The 24,013-nt window shown below is 42.3% G+C and overlaps 2 protein-coding genes across 6 annotated transcripts in view; one reads left to right on the top strand and one right to left on the bottom strand.

Moving 5' to 3' along the window:
- The window catches only part of PCCA (propionyl-CoA carboxylase subunit alpha), a 468,144-nt gene extending 459,771 nt beyond the window's left edge, over positions 1 to 8,373 (top strand). For both annotated transcript variants that reach the window (XM_037065798.1, XM_037065799.1), the window contains 2 exons: positions 5,302 to 5,379; positions 8,028 to 8,373. In XM_037065798.1, the coding sequence (XP_036921693.1) occupies positions 5,302 to 5,379; positions 8,028 to 8,096 (147 nt within the window). In that variant the 3' untranslated portion in view covers positions 8,097 to 8,373. The remainder of the gene's footprint in view (positions 1 to 5,301; positions 5,380 to 8,027) is intronic.
- GGACT (gamma-glutamylamine cyclotransferase) overlaps positions 138 to 24,013 on the bottom strand; it is a 61,869-nt gene continuing 37,993 nt past the window's right edge. For 3 of the 4 annotated variants that reach the window (XM_037065803.1, XM_037065802.1, XM_037065801.1), the window contains exon 2: positions 9,202 to 10,788. In XM_037065803.1, the coding sequence (XP_036921698.1) occupies positions 10,220 to 10,774 (555 nt within the window). In that variant the 5' untranslated portion in view covers positions 10,775 to 10,788 and the 3' untranslated portion in view covers positions 9,202 to 10,219. Of the gene's footprint in view, positions 1,799 to 9,201; positions 11,015 to 24,013 lie in introns of those variants that run through there. The other variant, XM_037065800.1, reaches the window with a different exon arrangement.

Genomic DNA, 24,013 nt, shown 5'->3' with positions numbered 1-24,013 from the left:
AGTGGGCCGGTAAGCCCTCCGAGCCTTCTGTCTAATTTGGCAGAAAAACACAGAATGTAGGACAACAAAAGAAGGCTCCTTTTTCCATAAAAATTCTTCCTCCCACCCACCCCTCTTCCCCAAAAAGCAGACTTAATTTTTCAGCTGCATGCAGTGATTTGGTGCTCACTCTTGCATTGAAACAGTTGCTGTCTGAACAGGCAGGAAACAGTTTTCTTTTAATTGCTGAAATCATTCGGAAGTGCTTCATGCCCTGCTTCTATACAGCAGATGCTGTGCATTAATTGGCCTGCGTAGAAATGACCCAGGGTTCCTTGCAGCGGGCTCAATTTTAGGCAGAGGGTTTAAATAGCTTATTTATTATTTTGTATAATCTGGCGTACATTATGTGCTCCTGCATGTGTTGCATTTCATGGTCTGCAGTTTCTAATGTCATGTGGGTTTCAAAACCTGTGTTTCTCTGGTAATGTACTAGCAGCAGGTAAGCTCAAAATACCATCCATCAGGAGCTAATTTTTTATCCAGATACTCCAATGACTGATGAACCTGTCTTTTGTATGAATGTTTAGCACAGTAGAAAGCCATATGCCACTGGCACAGTTTCCTATGCATTCTTTATAGCTGCTAGAGAGTGGGCTACAGGGGGAAAAACCCCTCCATGCCATTTCTGTCCTCTTGCCTATATTTAAAGGATAACACCTTTGAAAACAACCCAAGTTCTGGACAACAGAAGAGGGGAGGGACCATCTTAAAGGAAATCCAACTCTCATAGTCATTTTCTTTATCAGAAATATAACTGTACACTCTTAATAGGGAGCCTTGTTTTGTTACCCCCCGTCTGTTCAAAACAGACCTTCGCCCATTAAAAGGGCCTCCCTTGTGTGGGAAGACCACAGCTGTTACTGTAAATCTCATCCCGTCACTGTATCGCCCCCATTTTGTGGCTCTAAAGGATGAAATTGAGAAATGGAATACTGTGCAGTCATCCTTTACATCTCCAATTTTAGGCCTTTGCCATCATTTTCATGCTTTTATTCCAAATCAAATAACATTAGTGAGCTACACCACCTTCTGATGAATATCTGGTATTGAACACAGCTTTCAAGTCTGTACTTTTGGGGGCTTCTCTTTATGTTTGATGGAGGTCTTTTTTTCCCCCTTTCTTTTTCACTTCCTGCACTTCCTTTGAGCTTTCTTCCTACGTTTACAGTCTGAAGGATACGAGTTGCTGAGTGTGTCCCAGCCTTAGTCTGTTTTCTAAGAGCGATGTGCACAAGAAGGTTCTGTGTCTTTTAATCTTTGGGGAAGAAGTGAAAGGAACTTGGTAGAAGGCTACTGGGGGCTTTAATCAGAAACAAGAAGTGATTTGAATCATTAGCACAACAAAGCATACTATAAGCTTGAAGATAAAGTCTCTGGGGAAAGAGTCCTCTGAAAATAAATGGAACTTGATAGATTTCCATATCATTTATAACTTCCCTTAATTACACTTGGAAGACTTGCCAGTAAAACTGGAAAATTGGCAGCCTATATCCATTAGAGTCATTTTGCCGACCATGGCAAGCAGCTGGCTTTACTGGATTTTATTTCCCATCACTCACAATTAATCATCAGCTGGAGATGTCTGAACCTCTTTCAGCACAGAGCAGTGCCGCGCGACATTCAGGGCTTCCAAACGTGCTGAAATCTGCTGAATAAATTGGCCGAGTTTTCTCCCCAGCTTACTCATTTTAGGGCAAGGCAGGCTCCTGCTTAATGAGTACACTCTGATAATCGGATGCGAATGTGGACCTTGACCCTGTGTCAAAGGAGAGGACGCAATAAGCCGGATGAAAGATATAGGATTCAGGCCTCCAAACTTTACACCAATTAGACAGGGAGTGGAGAAGTATATCAGGCTGACCAAGTTTATCAAAAAGACTTGCAAAGCTTGTGACCATTTTGTAAGCCCAGCATTGGAGACATCCTGTCACAATCATTAAGTCTTTATCAGATGATTCACAAAAGTGTTAGAGAAGTGTGCACACATAGATCCTTCAGGAGCAGTGCCTGTGAGCTGTCTAGTGGAAATGGAATGTTTAAAAGCCCTTTCTGCTCCCTCAATTAATGCCCAGCTTTCCAAGCACACAGGGAAAGACAGAAGGTGCTGCCACTACCTTCCCGAACTTGGGGAGTGGGGACGAATGGGCACCTCTGGACAGGGAGGCTTCCAAATGTTGAGCTAAGAGGCCTGTGTAATGCCATCTTGGTATTGCTGGGATTAGAGCCTGTGTAGGGCCCAGCTGGTGGGGAGGGCACCCCCTAGTTATAGGCCCACCTGCTTTCCTCACTGTATGGTTGGTACCATGTTTGCTTGCCTCACTTGGATTCTTGAGGAATGAAATAACTTGAATTTAGATCAAGTTCTACTGACTAAAACATATCTCAGTATTTTGTGGAGTAAATAACTTCCAAGAGTTTTTTTCCCTTTTAGGGACAAATGAGTGAAAACAGATTACAAAACAGATGGCTGTAGGCGAGCAGAGATATGAATTACTTAAATTTTCACCTACAGCTAAATAATACAAGTAGAAAGACCAGCAGACAGGCATGAGAAAAAAAAAACAGGAATGAAAAGGAAGCTGTGGGGATTGAATTCAGTGATTCAGTGCAGAGCTATGGGTCAGGCGGAAGAGCAGTCACTTCAGATCCAGAGCACTTTCTATGAAGTCCTTCTAATCAAATTGCCAGTCATACAATCAGAGAGAAGGGAGCACTGCAAATTTGGGACTTTCCCACCTCTCCTGAATATCTCTGACTAAATCAGAGGTTTTGTTTTTCTGATTAATAACTGGGGATCTACCACTTGCAGTTACCTGAATGTCAACTCTTCACAGATCACCAGTGCTGCAAGCATGCCAGCCAGGCCAGCTAAGAAGGATTGTCAGTGGGCAGAGACAGTGGGCCCCATGAATTTGTCTTGCTTAACTACCCTCAGGCTCAAGCAAGCCAGCTCGAGCCTGGATCCGGGGCTGTGGCCCAGGCCTAGGCCACAGGTTTCCTTCCACTAGTTTCCTAAGACCATTACTGTCAGGTTGTCCCAGGCCCCCTTAGAGTGACCACTGGAAATTTCCTGGTTCATTTCTTTTTCATATTTGCATTAATTGTGAATTTACTTACTTAAAGTTCTTATGAAGAAGCAGTGAGAGGCTCTCTGGCCAGCAGATGCCAAGCAGTGGGCTGAGCTCCTTCAGAAGGGCAAGGCTGCGCCCACCCAAGAGAAGCCTATGGGGCTGGGAATGAGGAAACTGAGGCTCTGAGCAGGCCCAGGCTCTCAGATGCCAGCTGAGGAGGGTGAGAGACAGGGATGTACAGGCCCCATGGTGAGTGGGCACTTGTCCATCTGTGAAGGAGGGCTGACTACTAATTTTTTCATGGAATTCCCATAGTTGAATTTCAGATCCGTTTCCCAGAAAGCCTCAGCTCTGTTACTGGAATTCCCAGTCCTTCAACTGGGATGCTGTTTCCTGAGGTCAGCTCTGACCCTCAGCCTCCATCTCAGAAGCCTTGATCTGGGTCCACCAGGGTTTTACGTGTGGAGCTAAATGGCAGGTGCTACTCTGGGGGGACTCACTTTTCCCCTGCCTTGCCTGGTCCATGCTAGCCTTTGAAGAGAGAAAAAAAAGTCTCTGAAATGAGGACTTGAGGAAGTAGCTGCTGACATCCTGACTGGGGCATCTTCAGTGTCTTTGAGTTGCCCTCATGTCTCTCCCTCGGGATTTTGAAGAACAGAAAGTTTGGAACAGCCCTCGGCAGCTGATTCTTTTATCTCCATGGAATGCAGGTGCCAGGTGAAAGTGAATCAGAAAGGGCAGCAAGCACAGTGCTTCAAGCCCAGCTCTGCAGCACAGTCTCTCCTCCGTGCCAGCCCCGAAGCTTTGGCATCCCCTCTCTTCCTATGTTTCTGTGCCAGGAAAAGCAGCCCACCGCCTGATCAGTGGAGGAAAGGAATGCACAGGGCTCAGGCAGTCCCGACTGCCAGCAAGACAGCTTGTGCCCCACGGGGGGCCGGAAGGGGGACTTGGAGATCATTTGGGGATTTCAGGAAAGAACATTCTCCAGGCATTCTGCGACACTGGGCGAGCACAGCCGCAGTGGTGTGAGCGTCCAGGAGCCCCACACCAGATGCCCACCAGCATCCCAGATAGCTGGTTGCTGTAGGAAATGCCACTCTCCCATTTCAAAGACCGAGAGGCCTTTTCTCACATAGGAGAAAAGTCCAGCCCAGCTTTCGTGCTTACTCTTCAAGGGCAGAGAGAAGAATAAATAGATTGGCTTTTAGTCCCAGCTAAATCCTAGGTGGAAGGCCCATGTTTAACCCCAAGAGGTTTATACCCTGCTCCACCTGGACTTCACCCATAACAACAGGCAAACATCTGAATACCAAGCTTGAGCCCAAGCCTGTGGTAGCTCCCAGTGTCCTTGCAAGGCATGGGCACAGCTCCAGAAATCATTGCCTGCACTGGAGGTTTGGGATAGTGGTCTGCCTGGCCCGGATGTTTGGCTGTTGTTCCCAGTTCCCCAGCGCTGAAGATAGAAACTCCATTTTTTGGTAACAGCTTTACTGAGATAAAATTCATATACAAGTCATTCCTTTAAAGTGTATACTTCTGTTGTTTTAGTCTATTCACAGAATTGTGCAACCATCATCAGTCAATCTTAGAACATTTTAATTTTTTTAAAGGTTTTTACATTTATTTTCAAAGAGAGGGGAAAGGAGGGAGAGAGAAATATCAGTATGTGAGAGAAACATCAATCCGTTGCTTCCTGCATGTCCCCAACTGGGGGCCTGGCCTGCAACCCAGGCGTGTGCCCTAACAGAGAATCGAGCCAGCAAATTTTTGGTTTGCAGGTTGGCACTCAATCCACCGAGCCACACTGGCCAGGGCAGTTAAAGAACATTTTAATCACTCAAAGGAATCTATGTTCCCATCAGCAATCTATTCCTCTTTTTCCCTCAGCCCTTGGAAATCACCAATCTTTCTATCTGTAGAGATTTACCAATTCTTTGCACAAAAGTGAAAAGCATGCCTTTCTGCCCCATCTCTGTGGCAAAGGCAGACTCAGATTCCCAGGGGATGGTCTTTCTCTGCTGTCCCCCAGATATGAACTTGGGGTTCAAAGTATTTATCAGAGGTTGTTGTTGCTATTTAGATCAAATTTCAACATCTTTGACAAAGAATCTTGATGGCTTTACTCTTGAACATTGTTGTAAAATTGGAGTGCTGGTAAAACTTCTGTCCATTTTTATTCATTTTCCAGGTAGCAGAAGGTCAGGAAATTTGTGTGATTGAAGCCATGAAAATGCAGAACAGTATGACAGCTGGAAAAACTGGCAAGGTATGTCCCTAAGTTCCCACCAGCCCATGCCAGCTCTGTGGCAGGAAGCAGAATTTCCACCTTTGAATCTCGGATGGTTAGACCTAAAAAGGGTCATAGACATGATCTCCTCCCACCTCTCGCTCCTGCAGATGGGGACAGTAAGATCGGCAGCTCTTTCCACCCCACACCGGTGTGCCCCTGCCTCCTGCGCAGGAGGCTTTCCAGAAGACTCTCTGTAGTTAGGTAGTGGAAGAACAACTGTTCTTTATTTTAATGGCTTTCAAATTAAGAGGTCTTTAATTTTTAATGTTTACATCTGTCTTAGAGGCAGTTAGTTATCTGAGACTTAGGTGACACAGCAGGAAATGGTTTTAGAGATTGCAAAAATTAATGTAACTCTTCAAGATAATTTCTCCACAAAGAGAACAGTTCAGTTTTAGATCAAGAGGAGCTGAAAGCCCCACAAACACATGTGGGACTTTAATGATTTAGGGAGAAGAGAAGATGATGTATTAGTACTGAAATTTATTAAAACTTCCTAAATGTATTTTCCCCTTGAAGAAAACAGAAAAATCCTTTAAAGCAATAACTTCATTATTATTTTGCAACAAAAAAGAGATCATTTGGGGCAGGGCTGGGAATATAAGACAGAAACCTGTACTTGAACAAGAATTAAATAAAAATTATATTTAAAAAAAAAGAGATCATTTGTAGCAGAATGACCCTTTCCCGAAGGACTTTTTGGTTTAGAAGTCTGGAGTAAGGTGAGGCAGGGTGGAGTGAGAGCAGCACTGTGGCCAGACTGGGAAGGCGAGATGGAACCTTGGGAACGATGCGTGCCCTGGCAGAGAGGTACGATCAGTTCACAGTGAAATGTGCATCAGAGAGACACAGCTTCCGTCACCCCAAAAAGAAATGAGACTGATGCTCAGAGAACATGCAGAGGGGGATGCCCAGTCCAGTTCCAGCTGGGAGGATAGAGGTCAAGTTGGAGAGGGGCTGCAGACAGCTGTGTCCAGTCTCCATGGGTTTGGAAGAGGACAAGGGCAAGAGCTGTAGGTATTTTTAGGAGTCTGCTTTCTACGTGATTACTTTTCATAAGGTGAACAAGAAATGTTGGTTTCTGCTCTTGTAAAAGTGTTAATTTGTTCCTTGAGATTTTTAACACTGACACTGCATTAGCATCATGAGTGTTCCATTCATAATTTGGCTTCATTTGAGGGCATGCAGAATATATGTCAGATGTATGTCAAAGGCCTGTATTGCTAGACTGAGGTACTTAATACAAAAATGAACTGGCATAGCTCTCTTAAGGAGCAGGGGGCCCATGTAGGCCAGTGTGTTTTATGTCTTCATGGCCTGAGTTTCACAGTGAAGGCTTAGCTGCTTCCTGGTTATCAGGAGCCCAGAACTGCTTTCGGGGTGTTAATGTGCTCTGAGTAAATCTGTGCTGTGGCCTCACCCCTGTTAGCTGGAGTAGTCCTCTCTGCTCATCCCATTTCCTCCTACTGGCCAGCAGGGTGCACCAGGAATGGTCAGAGCCCCAGCCCTGAGGACCAGACCCTGGGGACCTGAGGGGCTGGTGGTTCTTATCTGGGAGGGCCCTTTATCCTCCCATTAGGGAGGAAAAGGTTCACAATGTAATCACAACATCATGAAAAATACATCCTATATACACACAGAGGCTTCAGATCATAAAAAGCAGCCACTTCAGTGGCTGAAATAGCACCTGCTGAACAAGGCCTTTGAACTACTCATTGCACAGGATCACATCGACCTGAGAGAGCCTGGGCTGGAATTCAAGGGGAAGGCCCTTCTAGTCCTCTGGCTAATAGTGGAGCTGCAGGGACACAGGACAGGGCACCAAACCTGCTGTTGCTGCCATTGTTCCTGTTTTCCACTAATTCGAACCCATTGTTCATTTTCTCACTTAAGCAAGAAACTCCAAGAAGTCAAATGACTGTCTCTTCCCCATTCTAACCCCCTACCCACTTATTTCAAATTTGAACACAATTGGGGAAAATAAACCTGATTAAAACTGGGAGAGAGGAGTAGAATGAAAGGGCACAATAGCAACATCTCGGGAGCTCAGTCCCTGTTCCACATCACGCCACAAAGTACTATCTGTGCAGCCACGTACCTTTTGAGCATTTAAATTTCCCTTGAGAAGGGTGTTTACAATCGGGCTAGGAAGTTTCTCTTATTAATTAGTACCTGCTCTGACTCTTGTATACGTGTGTTTTGTTTTGTTTTGTTTTGTTTACACTAAGTATTCCATTAACTCTCAGAGAACATTTCTTTAACCTAAAACCACAGAGATTGGGTGGGCTGGGTATTGTGAGCTTATCCAGGACCAACACTGGCTCGCAGGGTGCTGCCCTTGACCCATGTGAATGCCCAGTGCAAGGGCCAGCCAGCAGAAATTGCCTTCCACCAGTGACTTTTAGGACAAGGACGGGAGTAGGGACGATGCTGAGTCACAGCCCTGCACGAGGACATCCCCTGTGCATGAGGTCCCCTCTGTGCAAGCCAAGTGCTCTCTACCTGTGCTCCAGAGCCTGCCAGCCTGTCTCTTCACTTCCAGAAACAGATTACGAGATTGCTCCCTCCTGTTCTAGTTAATAATTCTTACTCCACCCCACCCCCCCACCTTTTTCTAATTCAAGGTGAAATCGGTGCATTGTAAAGCTGGGGACACAGTTGGAGAAGGAGATCTGCTTATGGAACTGCAATGAAGTATTTATAGCCTTTCAGTCATCACCCAGTTTAATTAGTCATTTGTATTATTATTCTTTCACACTCAATTTATCCAAGCATTTTGCAGGAACACCCCTGTGCAGCAGATTTTACATGGTCGTATTTATTCCATATATAGTCAAAACCAACATTCTGCCAAAAAATCACCAATGGAAATTTTTATTGATATAAATACTTGTACATATGATTTGTACTTCTGCTGTGAGATTTCCTAGTGTCAAAGTTAAATCAATAAAACTGAGAATTTGTCTAAATATTAGTTTGCCCTTTTTTTTCTTTTTTGAATGAAGACAACATACCTCAGAAGCTATGGGCTTTGCTAGTAGACTTTACATAATAGCATTTCATTGTGATCCTTTAAAACTTTTACATAAATCCCAGCTCTCTGCCTTCAGTCTTATTAAATTAGCATTTGCTACCTTATAATCTGATTACCTACTTCATCCTGGTTGAGGACCTAACTCCTGTTTGTGGTTATTAGTAACTTCTTAAGTCCATATAGCACAGATGATTTTGGAAATCCCTCCTCTGTGGCTCTAATGGGTAAGAATGGGTAAGTATGGATCTGCTGGATCCCTGCAGGGTGTCACCTTAGGGAGAGGTGACTCACATGGTCCCCTCTTTCCCATCCCACAGGACTCTCTCACCCCAATTGTAGTGGGTGGGGCTGCTACAAGCTCATCAACTGATGATACCCATTCTTGCCTTGTATCTTTGTGAAGCAAGTTTCCAATTAAGACAAAAGGGCTAAGCCCTGGCTGGCGTAGCTCAGTAGATTGAGCACAGGCCTGCAAACCAAAAGGATCACGGTTCAATTCCCAGTCAGGGCACATGCCTGGGTTGCAGGCCAGTTCCCAGCAGGGGATGCATGCGAGGCAACCATAGATTGATATTTCTCTCCCTCTCTCCTTCTCCTCTAAAATAAATAAAATTTTTAAAAACAAAAGAAAAAGGGCTAAAATAATGATTATGTGTTTTGTGTCAGATGCAGTTAGTGATCACAGTCTATTAAGTTGAAGAGGAAGTGAGTGCTCCCAACGGAGCATGAGGTTACCAAGGATCAGCAGCTGCATTTTCATTTGGTTCTGAAATTCCTGGAATACATTTCATACTTTGCTAGTAAATAAGCAGAGGCAGTCATGCACTGATTGGAGTCTACACTGACGGATCATCAGATGGAGGTGGGTAGTAATTGGTTCTTCGTGCCTTGCTAAAATTATTATTTTTTTAGACTAAAATTATTTTAAGTGCTGTTTGTATAAGGAAGCTAAGCTTTCTGTCAAGCCTGAAGAACAAATTACTAATGTGTTGGTCTTCTCCAAAAAGGTCCCCACAAATGCCACTCCCTTTGGGAAGGAGGAACAGTGCCTTGCCACTGGGTCCTGGGCTTGGGTGAGCTTTTATCTGAAATCAACTGTGTCTGCCAGCAAGTAGGTGCTCATTATTGTGCTAAATTAGAATGAAAAAAAACATTCTACCAAATATGCTGGCCCAGGAAAAGGGCCCAAAAGAACATCAACACTTTATTTGACTTACTAAAACATCTAGCTTAATTTTAAATGATTATCTTTAATAATCTTTTTAAATAAGCTTGATATGAAAACTGTGAAGAACAATGTTATATCTATTCCAAAACTACTCTAAAATACAGCATGTTTTTCTTGAGTTTCTTTTATTACATTACATTACAAGATCAGATTAAAAAATTTACTGACTCTGACCTGTAGTACCAAGAAAAAAAGAGCAGGGCTGCTAAAATCTAGCTGCAACACCAAGTCTTTACCTTCATTTGAAATGTTTTCTTCAGATTTTAGCAAAGCAAAAAAAGGAGAAAGAAAATTATGATAACACATGAGTTCTTGAAATGTCATTTAGGGGAATTAAAACCCTACATTTTTCTTATCCAATCCATTCAAACCCATGGTGCTCTTTAGGCAGCAAGCAATAAAGCAGTATCAGATAGAGAGATTTCAGGGCACAATGTTGTTATCAGTATGTCAAAATTATCTGGAAAATTGGCTGCCACTAAAAAAGAGATTATTTCTTTTTCCGCGGATAGAGTTTTACACATATTTGTTTCAAAGAGAATTAGAATGCTTTTTCATTCAGTGAGTGCAGACCAAGCTGAGGTAATCTCATAATCATCAGGGCTCTGTCTTTTCTTTGGCTGCTGAGCATTCCTCAGATTCCTGTTTTCCCGTGGATTATAGCGAAGCCCATGTGTCCCCTGAGAGTCGTAATTGTTGTGGTATGGGAGGTGAACCCACTCTGGTGGGTAGGTGGCTGTGCTGTACACAAAGCACTGCAGGGTCCTTTCAGCAGCTGGAGACTCCTTAGGGGTGCTGTGCATGCCTTCCCACTCCAGGACCACAATCTTCACCTGGGTGCGCTGGTAAGTGTCTGGGCAGCCTTCAAACTCATCGAGAAAGTGTAGCATCTGCTCGTCCACACTATAGATCTCCCCAACCACACAGTGGCCGTGCCCCGGAAGGTTCAGCAGATGGGGAATGTTATGTTCTCCAGCAATCACTAAGGGGTAAGGCTCCACTGTGTGGCCTTGGCCCTGGAAGGTTGCGAAGCCATTAGTGCCATCCAGCAGGACATTATGGTTGGGCTGGCCTCGCTTCAGGGTTCCATACACAAACACATTGGCCATGTTGTCCAGAGACACTGCAAAGGAAAAAGGAAGCAGATTGGTTGATCTACGTGCTACAGAAACAGGCAAGAGGTCTGGTCTCAGTTGGGGTTGGAACCTTGTCTGGGAAGGACCAGAGAGTAAATCTTTCAGTTTTGTGCTCAAGCAGCTGCTCCTATCCCCCAGCACAACCCAGCACTGTTCTTCACCAACATGTGGTGGGTTCTGAGGTTCCAGGAAATACCACCTACCTTTTATAATCATTTTCTGAGGAAAGGTGCTCGATTGAGAACATACTTGCCAGATGGAAAAGAACTGGTTTTCAAAGCAGTTTTCAATCTTTTTAAAAGGACTTCAAAAATTACATGATAAATATTCATTGTACAAAAATAGAATGATAAGCAAATATAAATGTGTGTGTATAAAAAAGTCACCTGTAATGGGCTACAAGAGATAACTCAGGTTTCAGTACTAAATTTACATTCTAGTTCTGACAGTAGGACCCAGCAGACCTTTAATAATAGCACTTTTCAGTGTTCCTTTTTCAAGGTCCTGGAGGGTAATGATGTTTTCCTGTGACTCACTGTGATTTACCACAGCGACTTTGGCTCCAATGTGAAGGTAAATATTTACTGCTTGCCAGGGTCTGGGCCACAGACTGTTGTGTAATTGACCAAAGTGATTTATGTAAAAGTGACTCAAACAGCAGTGGAACTTAACAGTTGATCAGGGGTGGGTCCCTCTTCAAAGCTTGGCATTTCACTGCCCTGCTTGCCCAACACTATGTGATACAGCAGGCTTTGAAAATGAGACACCCTATGCAGCAAAAGAAAAGATGCATCCATCTGCCAGCAGCAGCCTACAACCAGCCAGAAACACCTGGAGGGTGACACCCCCTGGACATTAGTCACATGATCAAGTGGCCCTTGGAGAAATACTTAGTTCACAGGTCTTCTACTTTCTTCTCAGCCAACAAGGGCTGGTCTGGGGATCTCATCCCAGCCTTGCCTCACCTCTTAAGGGCACTTAAGGAGGGTGGGCAGTCCAACAGGACTCCCCCGCTGCCTTGGTCTCAGTCACTAGCCTGTGGAACGTCAAGAGTTCCATGGGTTTCAGGCAAATTGTACTTGGAAAGGTTTGGCCCTGGAAAAGAAAAAAAAAAACCACAAGGCTGTCAAACACTTGCATTCCAGCATTTAACAACATTGGGGCACCTTGAGCAGGATAAGGACATGATGGGAGCTCCAGTTCTAGTTGTTCTCGTAAAGGTAGAAGGAGAGATTTGGATCAGAGTGCATAGCAGCCCTGTGGACCAGGTGTTTGGAAGGAGCTATTCCTGATTTCTGACCCCAAACTTGTAGACTGTCTTACAGCTCGATCTGTCAACTCCTTCAGGATATACCCAGAATCTGCAGTTTCTTACCCTCTTCACTACCACCCTCAACCAAGGACTGTCCCCCACCCCCTAAAAGGTCTGCTTCTCCATTCCCTCCAGCCTACTGCCATTGTAGGCACGGTCCATATTGGCTACAAACTGCATGACTTCACCTGTTGGTGCCAGCTAGCTTGTTGCACCTCATCTCCCTCCGGCCACCAGTGAAATGATACTGCCCACCCTGGGGCCTTCACAGTCACTACTCCCTCACCCACTCAGTTCTTGCCCCTTTAGACACCTCCCTAAATGGCTGACCTGAAGCAGCAGCACCTACCCATTCCTTCAGTACTATCATGTCACCCTGATTGGGCCTCTTTGCAACACGTGTTCCCCAAATCACTGCTTATTTTGATCACTGTCAGAATATGAAGAGCTGGAAGAGAACTCGGACACCATCTAGTTCCACAGAGCTGAGTCTCAGGTTGGTGAGGATGACTAAGGCAAAACCAGTCACAAATGGAGACATGCCTTCCTCATCAGCTTTCCCCCTCTTTCATCAGGTTTTTTAAAGTAACATGTCCATACTGTAAAGGTCAAAAGCTTTAAAAGAAAAATGAAATTCCCTACCCTCTCCCACTCCTTTGAGAAAACACTTCTAAGCTTTTTAACTATTGCATTTGCTATTCTTCTCCATATTTTTGGTTATTTATACTATTTCTTGACATTTTAAATCATGTCTTGCCTTTGTACTCCCAAAGCAGGTGAGCATAGGAATTTCAAGCAGAGGCTTTAGAACCAACTAGCCTGGGTTGGAAGCCTGGCTGTACCAGTTTTTACCTGTGACTGTAGGCAAACCACTTGATGTTTCTGTAGCTAGGCTTCCTCAACTGTACAAGGACTAACATCAGCTGGCTTCAGAGGACTGTTGTGATGGCTGCATGTGCTGAAACACACGGGCACCCTGCGCATGTGGAAAGCCTGCGTTCCAAGTCTGTGGGGTTACAACTGCTGTAGAAGTGGTCTGTGGCCCCAACACGTGTGTCGTCCCTGCCCCACATTCCTCCAACAGACTCACATCATGATTTGGGTCAAATCCACATTCAGCATTAGAGCTATGTAAACACTGCTCTCAGATAAGGCACACCGTATACTAGGATTTAATTTCTTTCTTGGACAATGCTTTGTTTTTCTTGGAAAAACCAGCTTCACCTTTTTTTGCCCCTGCTCTTCACTCAAGTTTCTCTGACAATAATTCAGCCTCACATTTTCTGAAAGCACTCTAAGAATCCTTTCAGCCTTGACTACGCATTGGTTCCATTTTTCCCTGGAGACTTGGCTCCCGGAAGCCATCCTGTTTCATCCTGGATATTGCTGCCATCGGGATGTTCCTGGCCAACTGAGGTTTCCCCAAGGCCTGTCCCTGGGTCCCATGGCCTCCTCTTGGTTGACTCTCATTTCACTGAGGCTTATTCTTTCACATCCTTCATTAATAATATGGTTGGGTAGAGAATTCTAGAAATAATTAAGAACTTTAAAGGAGTTTCTTCTTTGCCTTCTAATTCCTCAAGTTCTTGCTGAGAAGTCCAGTGATACTGGCATCCAGTTCTTTGTACAGGACTCAAGCCTTTCTCCCTTGGATTCTGAGATTCTTAAATGATGTGCCTTGGTGTATTTTTTTTCTTTTAATTCATTGTGCCAGAAATTTCCATCTGAAAACTCATTATCTTGGACGGTGGGGAATTTTCTTCCCTAGCCTTCCTTCTTGTTCTTTTTCTGGACTTCTAGTACTCAGATGTTACATATCTGGATTCATCTTCCAATGTACTATTTATATTCTACTATATCTTCCAATTCTCAATTTTTAAATATTTTTGTTATATTTATTTATGAGGTCTTTTTCTTTTCTCATTTCATTAGCATCCTGTTTGTTCACAGCATGATATGATCTCTCATCATCTTTGGGAAGATGTTATTATGAGTTTGGTTGTTCTTTAAGTTTTCATCTTTGCATGTGGTACCTCTGTTTCTCCTCAACTCCTCTTTGTTCTGGATGTGTTTCTTTAAAAGAATTTCTAAAACGTCTTAGTAACCATTGCCTGACCTTTTATATTGAAAAGTGAGACACCATATAGGAAACTGAAGCTTTGTGTGAGGGGAGGGAGCCTGCTGGTTGGCAGGTCTTCTGTGGGAGGTTCTGGCGACAGGTTTTGAGGGATTCCCAGATAACAGAACCTGTAGATATGTATACTTTGCCTTGATCTGCATTTTCAGGGTGCCCCCTCACTCCCACCCTCCGCTGGGCCTGGAGTTCCCAATAATAAGCTACATACTCAGCCTCTCTGGACAGTAATCCCCACCTGTCTTCTGCTAGACAGAGGGGGATAGGTCTCTCCGCCCTGTACACTTTCAGCTTCTTCCTCACCAGCCCCTACTCTCCTTACAGACCCTATGGCTCACAGGTCCAGAGCTTCTCTGGCATTCAGGGCACCAGTTGTCAAGCTTCTGGCTAACTTCTGACCATTTAGGGATGTAGATTTCTGGTTTCTCCAGGCTGCTAAGTCAGTAACCATTTGTTTCTGCTTTCTGTCTTCTAGAGCTCTGCTGTCCTCTTCTATCTTTTGCCTTTCTGGGTCATTAGAATGGCATTTAGGGCATTATCAGGGATAAAGAAGCCTGCTCCTCCTGAGTCTACTTCCTAGGGAGCCCTCCACTGTAACACCCAGGCCTTCCATAGAGCCCTCATCCCCTTGTCTTTCTAGAGACTTGATATGAAATGGAGGAAGTGGTGGTTCAAGAACTGCCTGCTTAGAGGGATGATGGGAAAAGTTTATGAGAGTACAGTTCATTTGAGTGTCTGTACAAGTGTCTTAGGTTGCCAAGACAAAGCTGGTTAGGTAGTAATTGTGGGTACTAGAGAAGGATGAAGATGGCTGAAGGGTCATGCAGAGGGTGGGGGACAGAGAGAGGGTGGGGAACAGGAAGAGTATGCTTGCAGAGGGGGACTCAATTCTGCCAGGCACAAACAGAAAGAGAAAAAATAGGCAGCGATTCCAGGAAAAGAAAAGTTTGGTGGTGAGTACAGAGTACACAAGGAATGAGACCTCCCTCTGGAAGGTCATAGGGAGACAGTCTGCCTCATAAACAGGCAGCTTCAAACAAACATGGAGTAGGGACTGAGTAGGTGAGTCTGCTGAGAGCATGGTGCAGGGGACCTGCCACAGCAAGGATGTTCGTGCTGGGTTGTCTGGCCTTTCCCTAAAATAAGGTGCAGTGTTGTCCTTTTGAGATGGGCAGGGGTGCTGCTGGGGTAAGGACTTGTACATGGAAAGAGGTTTAGAACCATCTTATGGGGAAAAGCCTGAGCTTTGGCATAAAAGTTCCAGGACAGAGCAGGTTCTCACCAAAGAATGCTTGTTTTCATTACTAAGAGATTCAACTACAAAAAAAGAAATATTTCATCCAAGAGTAATAGTGGGCTTAGGGAGAGCTCAGGTAGAGGGACAAGTAGTGATGCCATCAGAGAGATGCACAGTGATGCACAGAGAGACCTGTGCAAGATGGCATTTCCCAGGGAAGCTTATGACCAGGTTCAAGGGCAGAGGTGCTGAAGCAGGTCCTCTGGGGACCCTTGCACAGCTATGTTGAGCTTAATCTAAGTGCTGCAGGCCATGCTGAATGTTATGTCCTCTTATGTTGAGGATGAGCTAACCAAGTCTTTAACAATCAGTAAGATAGGTGGTGTTATCCCCAGTTAGCAACCGAGGAAACTAAATAAGGGAGCTTAGATGAGGGCTTCAGGCACAGAGCTCGGGTGGGACAGTACCAGGAACTGGACCTAAGTACACTGGACTCCAAAAGCCTCCATGGCTCTGCCTTTCAGACTGGCCACAAGGCCAAGGGAGGTAACTGTGACGTACAGCTTAGGACTCAGGTTCTGCAGGGGCAGCAACAGTTTGTAAAAGATCCTACCTCCCTACACTGTTTTTGGTTTTTCCCCACCACTTGTTTTGAATAAATTGTATTTGATAAACCAATTCCTTCTCTTTAAAAAAAATTGGATATTAAAATGTGGTAGAATAGACAAAACATAAAATTTACCATCTTAACTATTTAAAGATTTTTTAAAATTTCAGTTGATGTAGTGTTAGTTTCACGAGTATAACACAGGGATTAGACATTTATATATATACACCTTACAAAGTGATCACCCTGATAAGTCTACTACCCACCTGACACCATACATAACCATCACAACATTATTAACTGTATTCCCTATGCTGCACTTTACATCTCCGTGACTGTTCTTATAACTGGTAAGTTATGCGTTTTAATTCCTCAACCTTTTTTACCCATTCTCTCCAACCCTCCTTCAACCTGGTAACCATAAATTTGTCTCTGTATCTATATGTTTCTGCTTGGTTTGTTTTTGTTCTTTATATTCCACATATAAGTGAAATCATGATATTTATCCTATTCTGTCTGACATTTTACTTAGCATAATACCCTTTAGGCGCATCTATGTTGTCAGAAAGATTTCATTCTTTCTATGGACGCATAATATTCCATTGTATATGTGCACAATATTATCAATTTTAGCAACTTAGGTTGCTTCCATATCTTAGCTATCATAAATAATGCTGCAATGAATGTGGGGGTATATGTACTTTTTTGTATTAGTGTTTTGGGTTTCTTCATCTAAATATCCAAAAGTTGGAATTTCTGGGTCATATGGTAGTTCTAAGGAAATTCCATACTGTCTTCCAAAGTGGTTAGACTAATTTACAATCCCACCAACAGTGCATGAAGGTTCCCTTTTCTGCATATTTTTGCCAATACATTGTTTGTTGATTTATTGATGACGGCCACAGGTTTGAGGGTGATGTCTTATTGTGGTTTTAATTTGCATTCCCCTGATGATTAATGCTGTTGAGCATCGCCTCATATGTCTATTGACCATCTGTATGTCCTCTTTGGAGAAATGTCTGTTCAGGTCCTCTGCCCATTTTTTTGAACTGAACTGTTTCTTTTTTCTTTCTTTTTTTTTTTGGTGGTAAGTTGTATGAGTTACTTATATATTTTGGATAACCTCTTATTGAATGTATGATTGGCAATCACCTTCTTCCAACCAATTTCATTTTGTTGATGGTTTCCTTTGCTATGCAAAACCTTTTTAGTTTGATGTAGTTCCATTTGTTTATTTTTTCTTTTGTTTCCCTTGCCCAAAGAGATAGGTTAAAAAATATTGCTAAGAGAAATGGCAAAGATTTTACTGCCCATGTTTTTGTCTAGTAGTTTTGTGGTTTCTAGTGTCATATGTAAGCCTTTAATCCATTTTGAAATTGTTGTTGTATGTATTATAAGGTGATGGTATAATTTTGTTTTTTGCATGTCTGTCCAATTTTTCCCAACACCATTTATTCAATAAACTATCTTCACCCATTATGTTCTTGCCTCCTTTGTCATAGATTAATTTTTCATATAGGCATGGGTTTATTTCTGGTCTGTATATTTTGTTCTATTGACCTATGTGTCTGTTTTTAGGCCAGTACCATGCTGTTTTGATTACTACAACCTTGTAGTTTAGTAGTTTGATACCTCCAACTTTGTTCTTTGTTTTCAAGGTTGCTATTCATAGTCTTTTGTGGTTTCATATTAATTTAGGATTATTTACTCCAATTCTGTGAAAAATGCCATTGGTATTTTCATAGAAATTGCACTGAATTGCTTTGGTTAGTCTGCACATTTTAACAATGTTAATGCTTCCTACCCACCATGAGCACAGTTTATGCTTCCACTTATTTGTATCTTCTTCAATTTCTTCAGTGTTTTACATTTCTCTGAGTACAGCTCTTATACTTCCTTAGCTAAATTTATTCCTAGATGTTTTTGTTTTTTTTTGCAATTGTACATGGAATTGCCTTCTTGATTTCTCTTGCTGATAGTTCATTACTGGTGTATAAAAATACAACTGGTTTCTGAATTTTAATTTTGTATACTGCTGCTTTACTGAATTCATTTATTACTTTTAATAGCTTTTTTGTGGATTCTTTAGGGTTCTGTATATATAGTATCATGTCACCTGCTACTCCAGCTTTTTATCATTCCATTTGTATGAAACATCCTTTTCCACCCCTTTACTTTCCGTCTGTGTATTTTTCAATCTGTAGTGGTCTCTAATAGGCAGTATAGGTACTGGTCTTGTTTTTTTATCCATTTAGCCACACTTTGTCTTTTGATTGGAGCATTTAGTCCATTTGCATTTAAAGTATTGATTGGTATTTACTTACTACCATTTTATTGTCTTCTGATTGTTTTTGTAGTTGTTTTATATTCACTTGCTGTCTTCTTTCATATATTGATGACTTTCCATAGTGTCATGTTTGGATTCCTTTCTATTTATTTCTTGAGTATCTGTTGTAGATTTTTGATTTGTTGTTACCATGTGCTTTACATATACCAAGGTATATTTATAGCAGTGTATTTTCAATTGTCTGCCCTTTGGGTGTGTCATTTATGGAGGTGGTTGGGTGGTGCTCTGGTGTGGCCTAGAACCTACCACCTTGTGTTGGTCTTGGACACTCTTGGAAGGGGATCTCTTGCCAGCCAAGGTCAGCCTCCACTTATGCCCTGTTTGGGGCACCCTGGTGGGAGCTACTTGTTGGCTGCCACTTGTGCTGGACTTAGAAGCACTTGGTAGATGGTATCCTGCAAACCCAAACCAGCTGCCAGGCTCGGAGCACTTTGGTGGGCACCACAACAATGTGAGTTAAGGACAGCCACAACTTGTGCTGGGTTTGTGGATACTTGGTTGACTCTACATTCCAAGCCAACACTGCCTGCAGTTTATCACAGACTTGGGGCCACCTAATGGGAGTTACAACGCAAGTTGAGTCCAGTCACCACTTGTGCAGGGCTTAAGACCCTTTGAAAGAGTTTAGGAAAGTCCAGGCCAAGGCAGTCTCCTTGTGTGGAAAAGCCTGTGGAAGCAGCTCAGCCCAGGCACGTGAGATGTGGGGGGCCATATCTGAGGGAATCACCAGGGAAGGGAGAACCTGTGAGGCTCTGTGGGGAAAGGGCTCAACAAAGGAGCAATGATGCCTGCCAGTGCTTCTGTCCCTGGAGAGAGTTGACCCAAGTCCTGCCCCTCTAGTTCTCCCTATGAAGGTAATTAATTGATTCAGTTCCCCTCTATAGGTCCCTGGTGCTTTTTGAGCAGTGGCCCCCACACTGGGTGTTGTGAGAAAGTGACCCCCTGTGTGGGCCCCTTAAGAGAAGTACCTGAGATTCCAGCAGCCCTCAATCTCACTCAGGTACAATCCCTGCTGGTTTTCACAGGCAGACATAGTGGGGACTCCTCTTCCTGGCACTGGTGTTCCAGGCTGGGGAGCTAGGTTTGAGACTAGGACCCCTCGCTCTTCAGGGGGGACACCTTTACAGCTGAGCTATTCCTCCTGATTCTTAATTGCCACATGTGGGTGTGGGACCTGCCTGTTTCTTTTCTCCAAGCCTCCTACCAGTCTCATCAAGGCTTCTTCTTTATATCCTTAGTTATGGGACTTCTGTTTATGGGACTTCAGGTGGTTCACAACAATGGTGCTCTATAATGCAGTTGTAATTTTGATGTGGTCATGGGAGGAGGCGAGCACAGCATTTCCCTACTTCACCATCTTGATCAGCAGTACCTATCTTAACCTTTTAAAAGGGTACACTACATTAGTTTTAAGTACATTCACATTGTTATACAACCATCACCAACATGCATCTCCAGAATACTTTTCACTTGAAAACTGAAATTCTATACCCATTAAATAGTAACTCCCCAATTCCTCTCCCCAATCTCAGCCATACTGCTTTCTGTTTCTATGAGTTTGACTACTTTGGTATCTCATAAAAGTAAAGTCATAGAGTAATTTGTTTTTTTAAGTATATTTTATTGATTATGCTATTACAATTGGCTCAATTTTTTTCTCCCCCTCTGCCCTACATGCCCTCACCCTGTAGCATTCCCCCCGCTTTAGTTCATGTCCATGGGTTGTACATATAGGTTCTTTGGCTTCTCCATTTCCTATACGATTCTTAACCTCTTCCTGTCTATTTTGTACCTACCAGTTATGCTTCTTATTCCCTGTACCTTTCCCCCGATTCTTCCCCCACCCCACTGATAACCCTCCATGTGATGTCCATACTTACGATTCTGTTCCTGTTCTAGTTGTTTGCTTAGGTTTTTTAAGTTCCGTTGTTGACAGTTGTGTTTGTTGTCATTTTACCATTCATAGTTTTTGATCTTCTTGTTTTTCTTAGGTAAGTCCTTTTAACATTTCATATAATAAGGACTTGGTGATGATGAACAAACTCCTTTAACTTGACCTTATCTGCAAAGATTAACACTTTATTTGTCCTTCCATTCTAACTGATAGCTTTGCTGGACAGAGTAATCTTGGATGTAGGTCCTTGCCTTTCATGACTTCAAATACTTCTTTCCAGTCCCTTCTTGCCTGCAAGGTTTCTTTTGATTTTGAGAAATCAGCTGACAGTCTCATGGAAACTCCTTTACAGATAACTGTCTCCTTTCCTCTTGTTGCTTTTAAGATTCTCTTTATCTTTAATTTTAGGTAACATAATTATGATGTGCCTTTGTGTGTTCCTCCTTGGGTCCAACTTCTTTGGGACTCTCTGGGCTTCTGGGACTTCCTGGAGGTCTATTTCCTTTGCCAGACTGGAGAAGTTTTCCTTCATTATTTGTTCAAATAAGTTTTCAATTTCTTGCTCTTGTTCTTCTCCTTCTGGCACCCCTATGATTTGGATATTGGAGCACTCAAAGTTGTCCCACAGATTCCTAAGCCTCTCATTTTTTTTTTTTTTGAATTCTTGTTCCTTCATTCTGTGTAAGTTGGATGTTTATTTCTTTCTTTTCTTCCAAATTGTTGATTTGAGCCCTGGTTTCTTTTCCTTCACTGCTGGTTCCCTGTATATTTTGCTTTCTTTAATTTTGTGTAGCCTTCATTTCTTCTTTCATTTTGCAACTGAGCTCAGTGAATTCTGTGAGCATCCTCGTTACATGTGTTTTGAACTCTGCATCAGATGTCCATCTCCTTGTCACTTAGATATTTTTCTGGGGTTTTGATCTGTTCTTTCATTTGGGCCGTATTTCTTTGTCTAGGCATACCTGTTATGTTGTGAGGGGGCGGGGCCTTAGGTATTTAGTAGGGTGGGGCAACCCTCCTTGCTGCATTGTGGTATTGTCTATTGGGGAGAGGTCAGAAAGGGAAATACGCTGCTTGCTTGCTCAGCTCTAGCCCCAGTTTCCAATGAGCTCTCCTGTGAGACTGGGAGTTTCTCTCGCTGTTGCAACCCCCACATTATTTTACAGCTAGAGGTTTTGAGTCTTTAGTTTCCGTTCAGCCAGCCCTGCCTTGCCCTGGTGGTCCACTGCCTTGCCTTGTGTCCTCTCCATTCAGCTTCCCATCTCCACCCCTCCTACCAGTCTGGATGAATGTTTCTTTAAATCCTTGGTTGCAGGAGTTCCAGGTAGTTTGATTCTCTGGAACTTCTGGTTGTTTATTTTTTTTTAATTGGTTGTTATGCTCCTTTTGGTTGTGCGAGGAAGTGAAGCATTTTTACCTACTCCTCCATCTTGGCCAGAACTCCCTATTTATCTTTTTTGTGACTGGCTTATTTCACTTACTATAATGTTTTCAAGGTTCATCCATGTTGTAGCATTTCTTTCCTAAGTTACTTAAGACTGCATAATATTTCTCTGTTTTTACATGCCACATCTTGTTCATTCACCCATCAATGGACACTTGGATTGTTTCCACCTATTACAAATAGCACTGCTATGAACATGAGTGTACAAATACATCTTTAAGCCCCTGCTTTCAATTCCTTTGGGTAATGCTAGATCATATGGTATTTCTACGTTTAAGTTTTTGAGGAACCTCTATACTGTTTCCCAGAGTGGCAGCACCATTTTATAGTCCTACCTACAGTGCACAGGATCCCAATTTCTCCACATCCTTGCCAGCACTTATTTTCTATTTTTTGTTTTACTTTTTTTGATAAGATAATGACCATCCTCAGTGGTGTGTTGTGGTAGCACCTCATTATGGTTTTGCTTTGCATTTCCATAATGATTAGTGATGTTGAGTATCTTTTCATGTGCTTTTTTGGCCATTTGCATATCTATCTTAGAGAAGTGTCTATTCAAGTTCTTTATCTATTTTTATTTTTAAAAATATTTTATTTATCTTTAGAGAGAGGGGATGGGAAGGAGAAAGAGTGGGAGAGAAACATCAATGTTTCTCTGGTTGCCTCTCATATGTCCCCTATTGGGGACCTGGCCTGCAACCCAGGAATGTCTCCTGACTGGGAATCAGCCAGCAACCCTTTGCTTCACAGGCCTGTGCTCAGTCCACTGAGCTACACCAGCCAGGGCTGTTTGCCTATTTTTAATTAGATTATTTTTCAATTTTGAGTTTTAGGTGTTTTCTCTATGTTCTATATATTAACCACTTATCAGATATGATTTGCAAGTGTTTTTTTCCCATTCCATAGGTTGCCATTTTACTCTGTTGATTTATATCATTTGATGCATGGAAGTTTTTAATTGTGATGTCATCTTATTTTTAACTTGTTGCCTATGATTTTGGTATCATATCTAAAAAACCATTGCCAAGTCCAATGTCATGAAGCTTTTGTCCTATATTTCTTCCTAAGCTTTATAGTTTATCTTTTAGATTTAGGTCTTTGATCCACTTTGAGATAATTTTCATATGATATAATGTAAGGGTCCAACTTCATTCATTTGCATGTCAATATCCAGTTTCTCCATTATTAAAAAGACTGTCTTTTCCCCATTGGTCTTGGCACCTTAATCAAAAGTCATTTAACAGTTTTCTAAGGGTTTATTTCTGGGCTGTCTTCTATTAGTTTATATTTGTCTTTAGGTCAGTACTTCATTGTTTCAGTTGCTGCTATTTTGTGATAAGTTTTGAAATTAGGAAGTATGAGATCTCCAACTTTGCTATCCATTTTCAAGATTGCTTTATTTGGGTCATTTGAACTTCAGGATGGATTTTTCTATTTGTGCCAAAGAAAATAATAAGTGCAGCTGAGAATTTTGATAAGAATTGATAGTAAGTCTTCTTGAGATGCCAAGTCATGAGATGCCATTCCATTTATTTAATTTCTTTCAGCAATGTTTTATAAGTTTTGGGGGTATAAAAATTAGTCTTTTATCTCCTTGGTTAAGTTTACTCCTAAACATTTGTTTTTTCAGATTGTTCATTGTTAATATATAGAAATGCAACTGGTTTCTGTGCACTGATTTTGTATCCTACAACTTTGCTAAATTTATTTATTAGTTCTAATAGCTTACTTGTGGAAATGCTAGGGTATCTATCTGCATGTGAGATTGTGTGAACAGAGATTACTTCACTTCTTCCTTTCTAATTTGGATGTCTTTTGTTCCTTTTCTTGCCTGATTTTCCAGGTATGACTTCTAGTACTATGTGAGATAAAAGTGGTAAAAGCAAACATCCTTGTCTTATTCTTGATCTTATAAGAAAAGTTTTTCTCTCATCGTGGAGTAGGTTGTTAGCTGTGGGCTTTTTCCATATGGCTTAGTTTAAGTGTTTTTAACATGAAATGGTGTTGAATTTGTCATATTTTTTCTGTTACAATTGTGATTGTTTGTTTTTTTTAACCTTGTTCTGTGAATGCAGTGTATTACATCAATTTTCCTATTTTGAACCATCCTTGCATTCCAGGAATTAGTTCCACTGGTCATGGTATATAATCCTTTTAATGTGTTGTTAAACTCTGTTGCTAGTATTTTGTTTAGAATATTTGCAACAATCTTTATCAGGGATATGAGTCCATAGTTT

Source organism: Sturnira hondurensis, unplaced genomic scaffold, assembly GCF_014824575.4.
Source record: "Sturnira hondurensis isolate 20B ecotype Veracruz unplaced genomic scaffold, ASM1482457v3 Scaffold0016184, whole genome shotgun sequence".
NCBI lineage: Eukaryota > Metazoa > Chordata > Mammalia > Chiroptera > Phyllostomidae > Sturnira > Sturnira hondurensis.
Note: the sequence above shows the minus strand (reverse complement) of the source record. Positions and strands in the feature narration are given on the sequence as shown.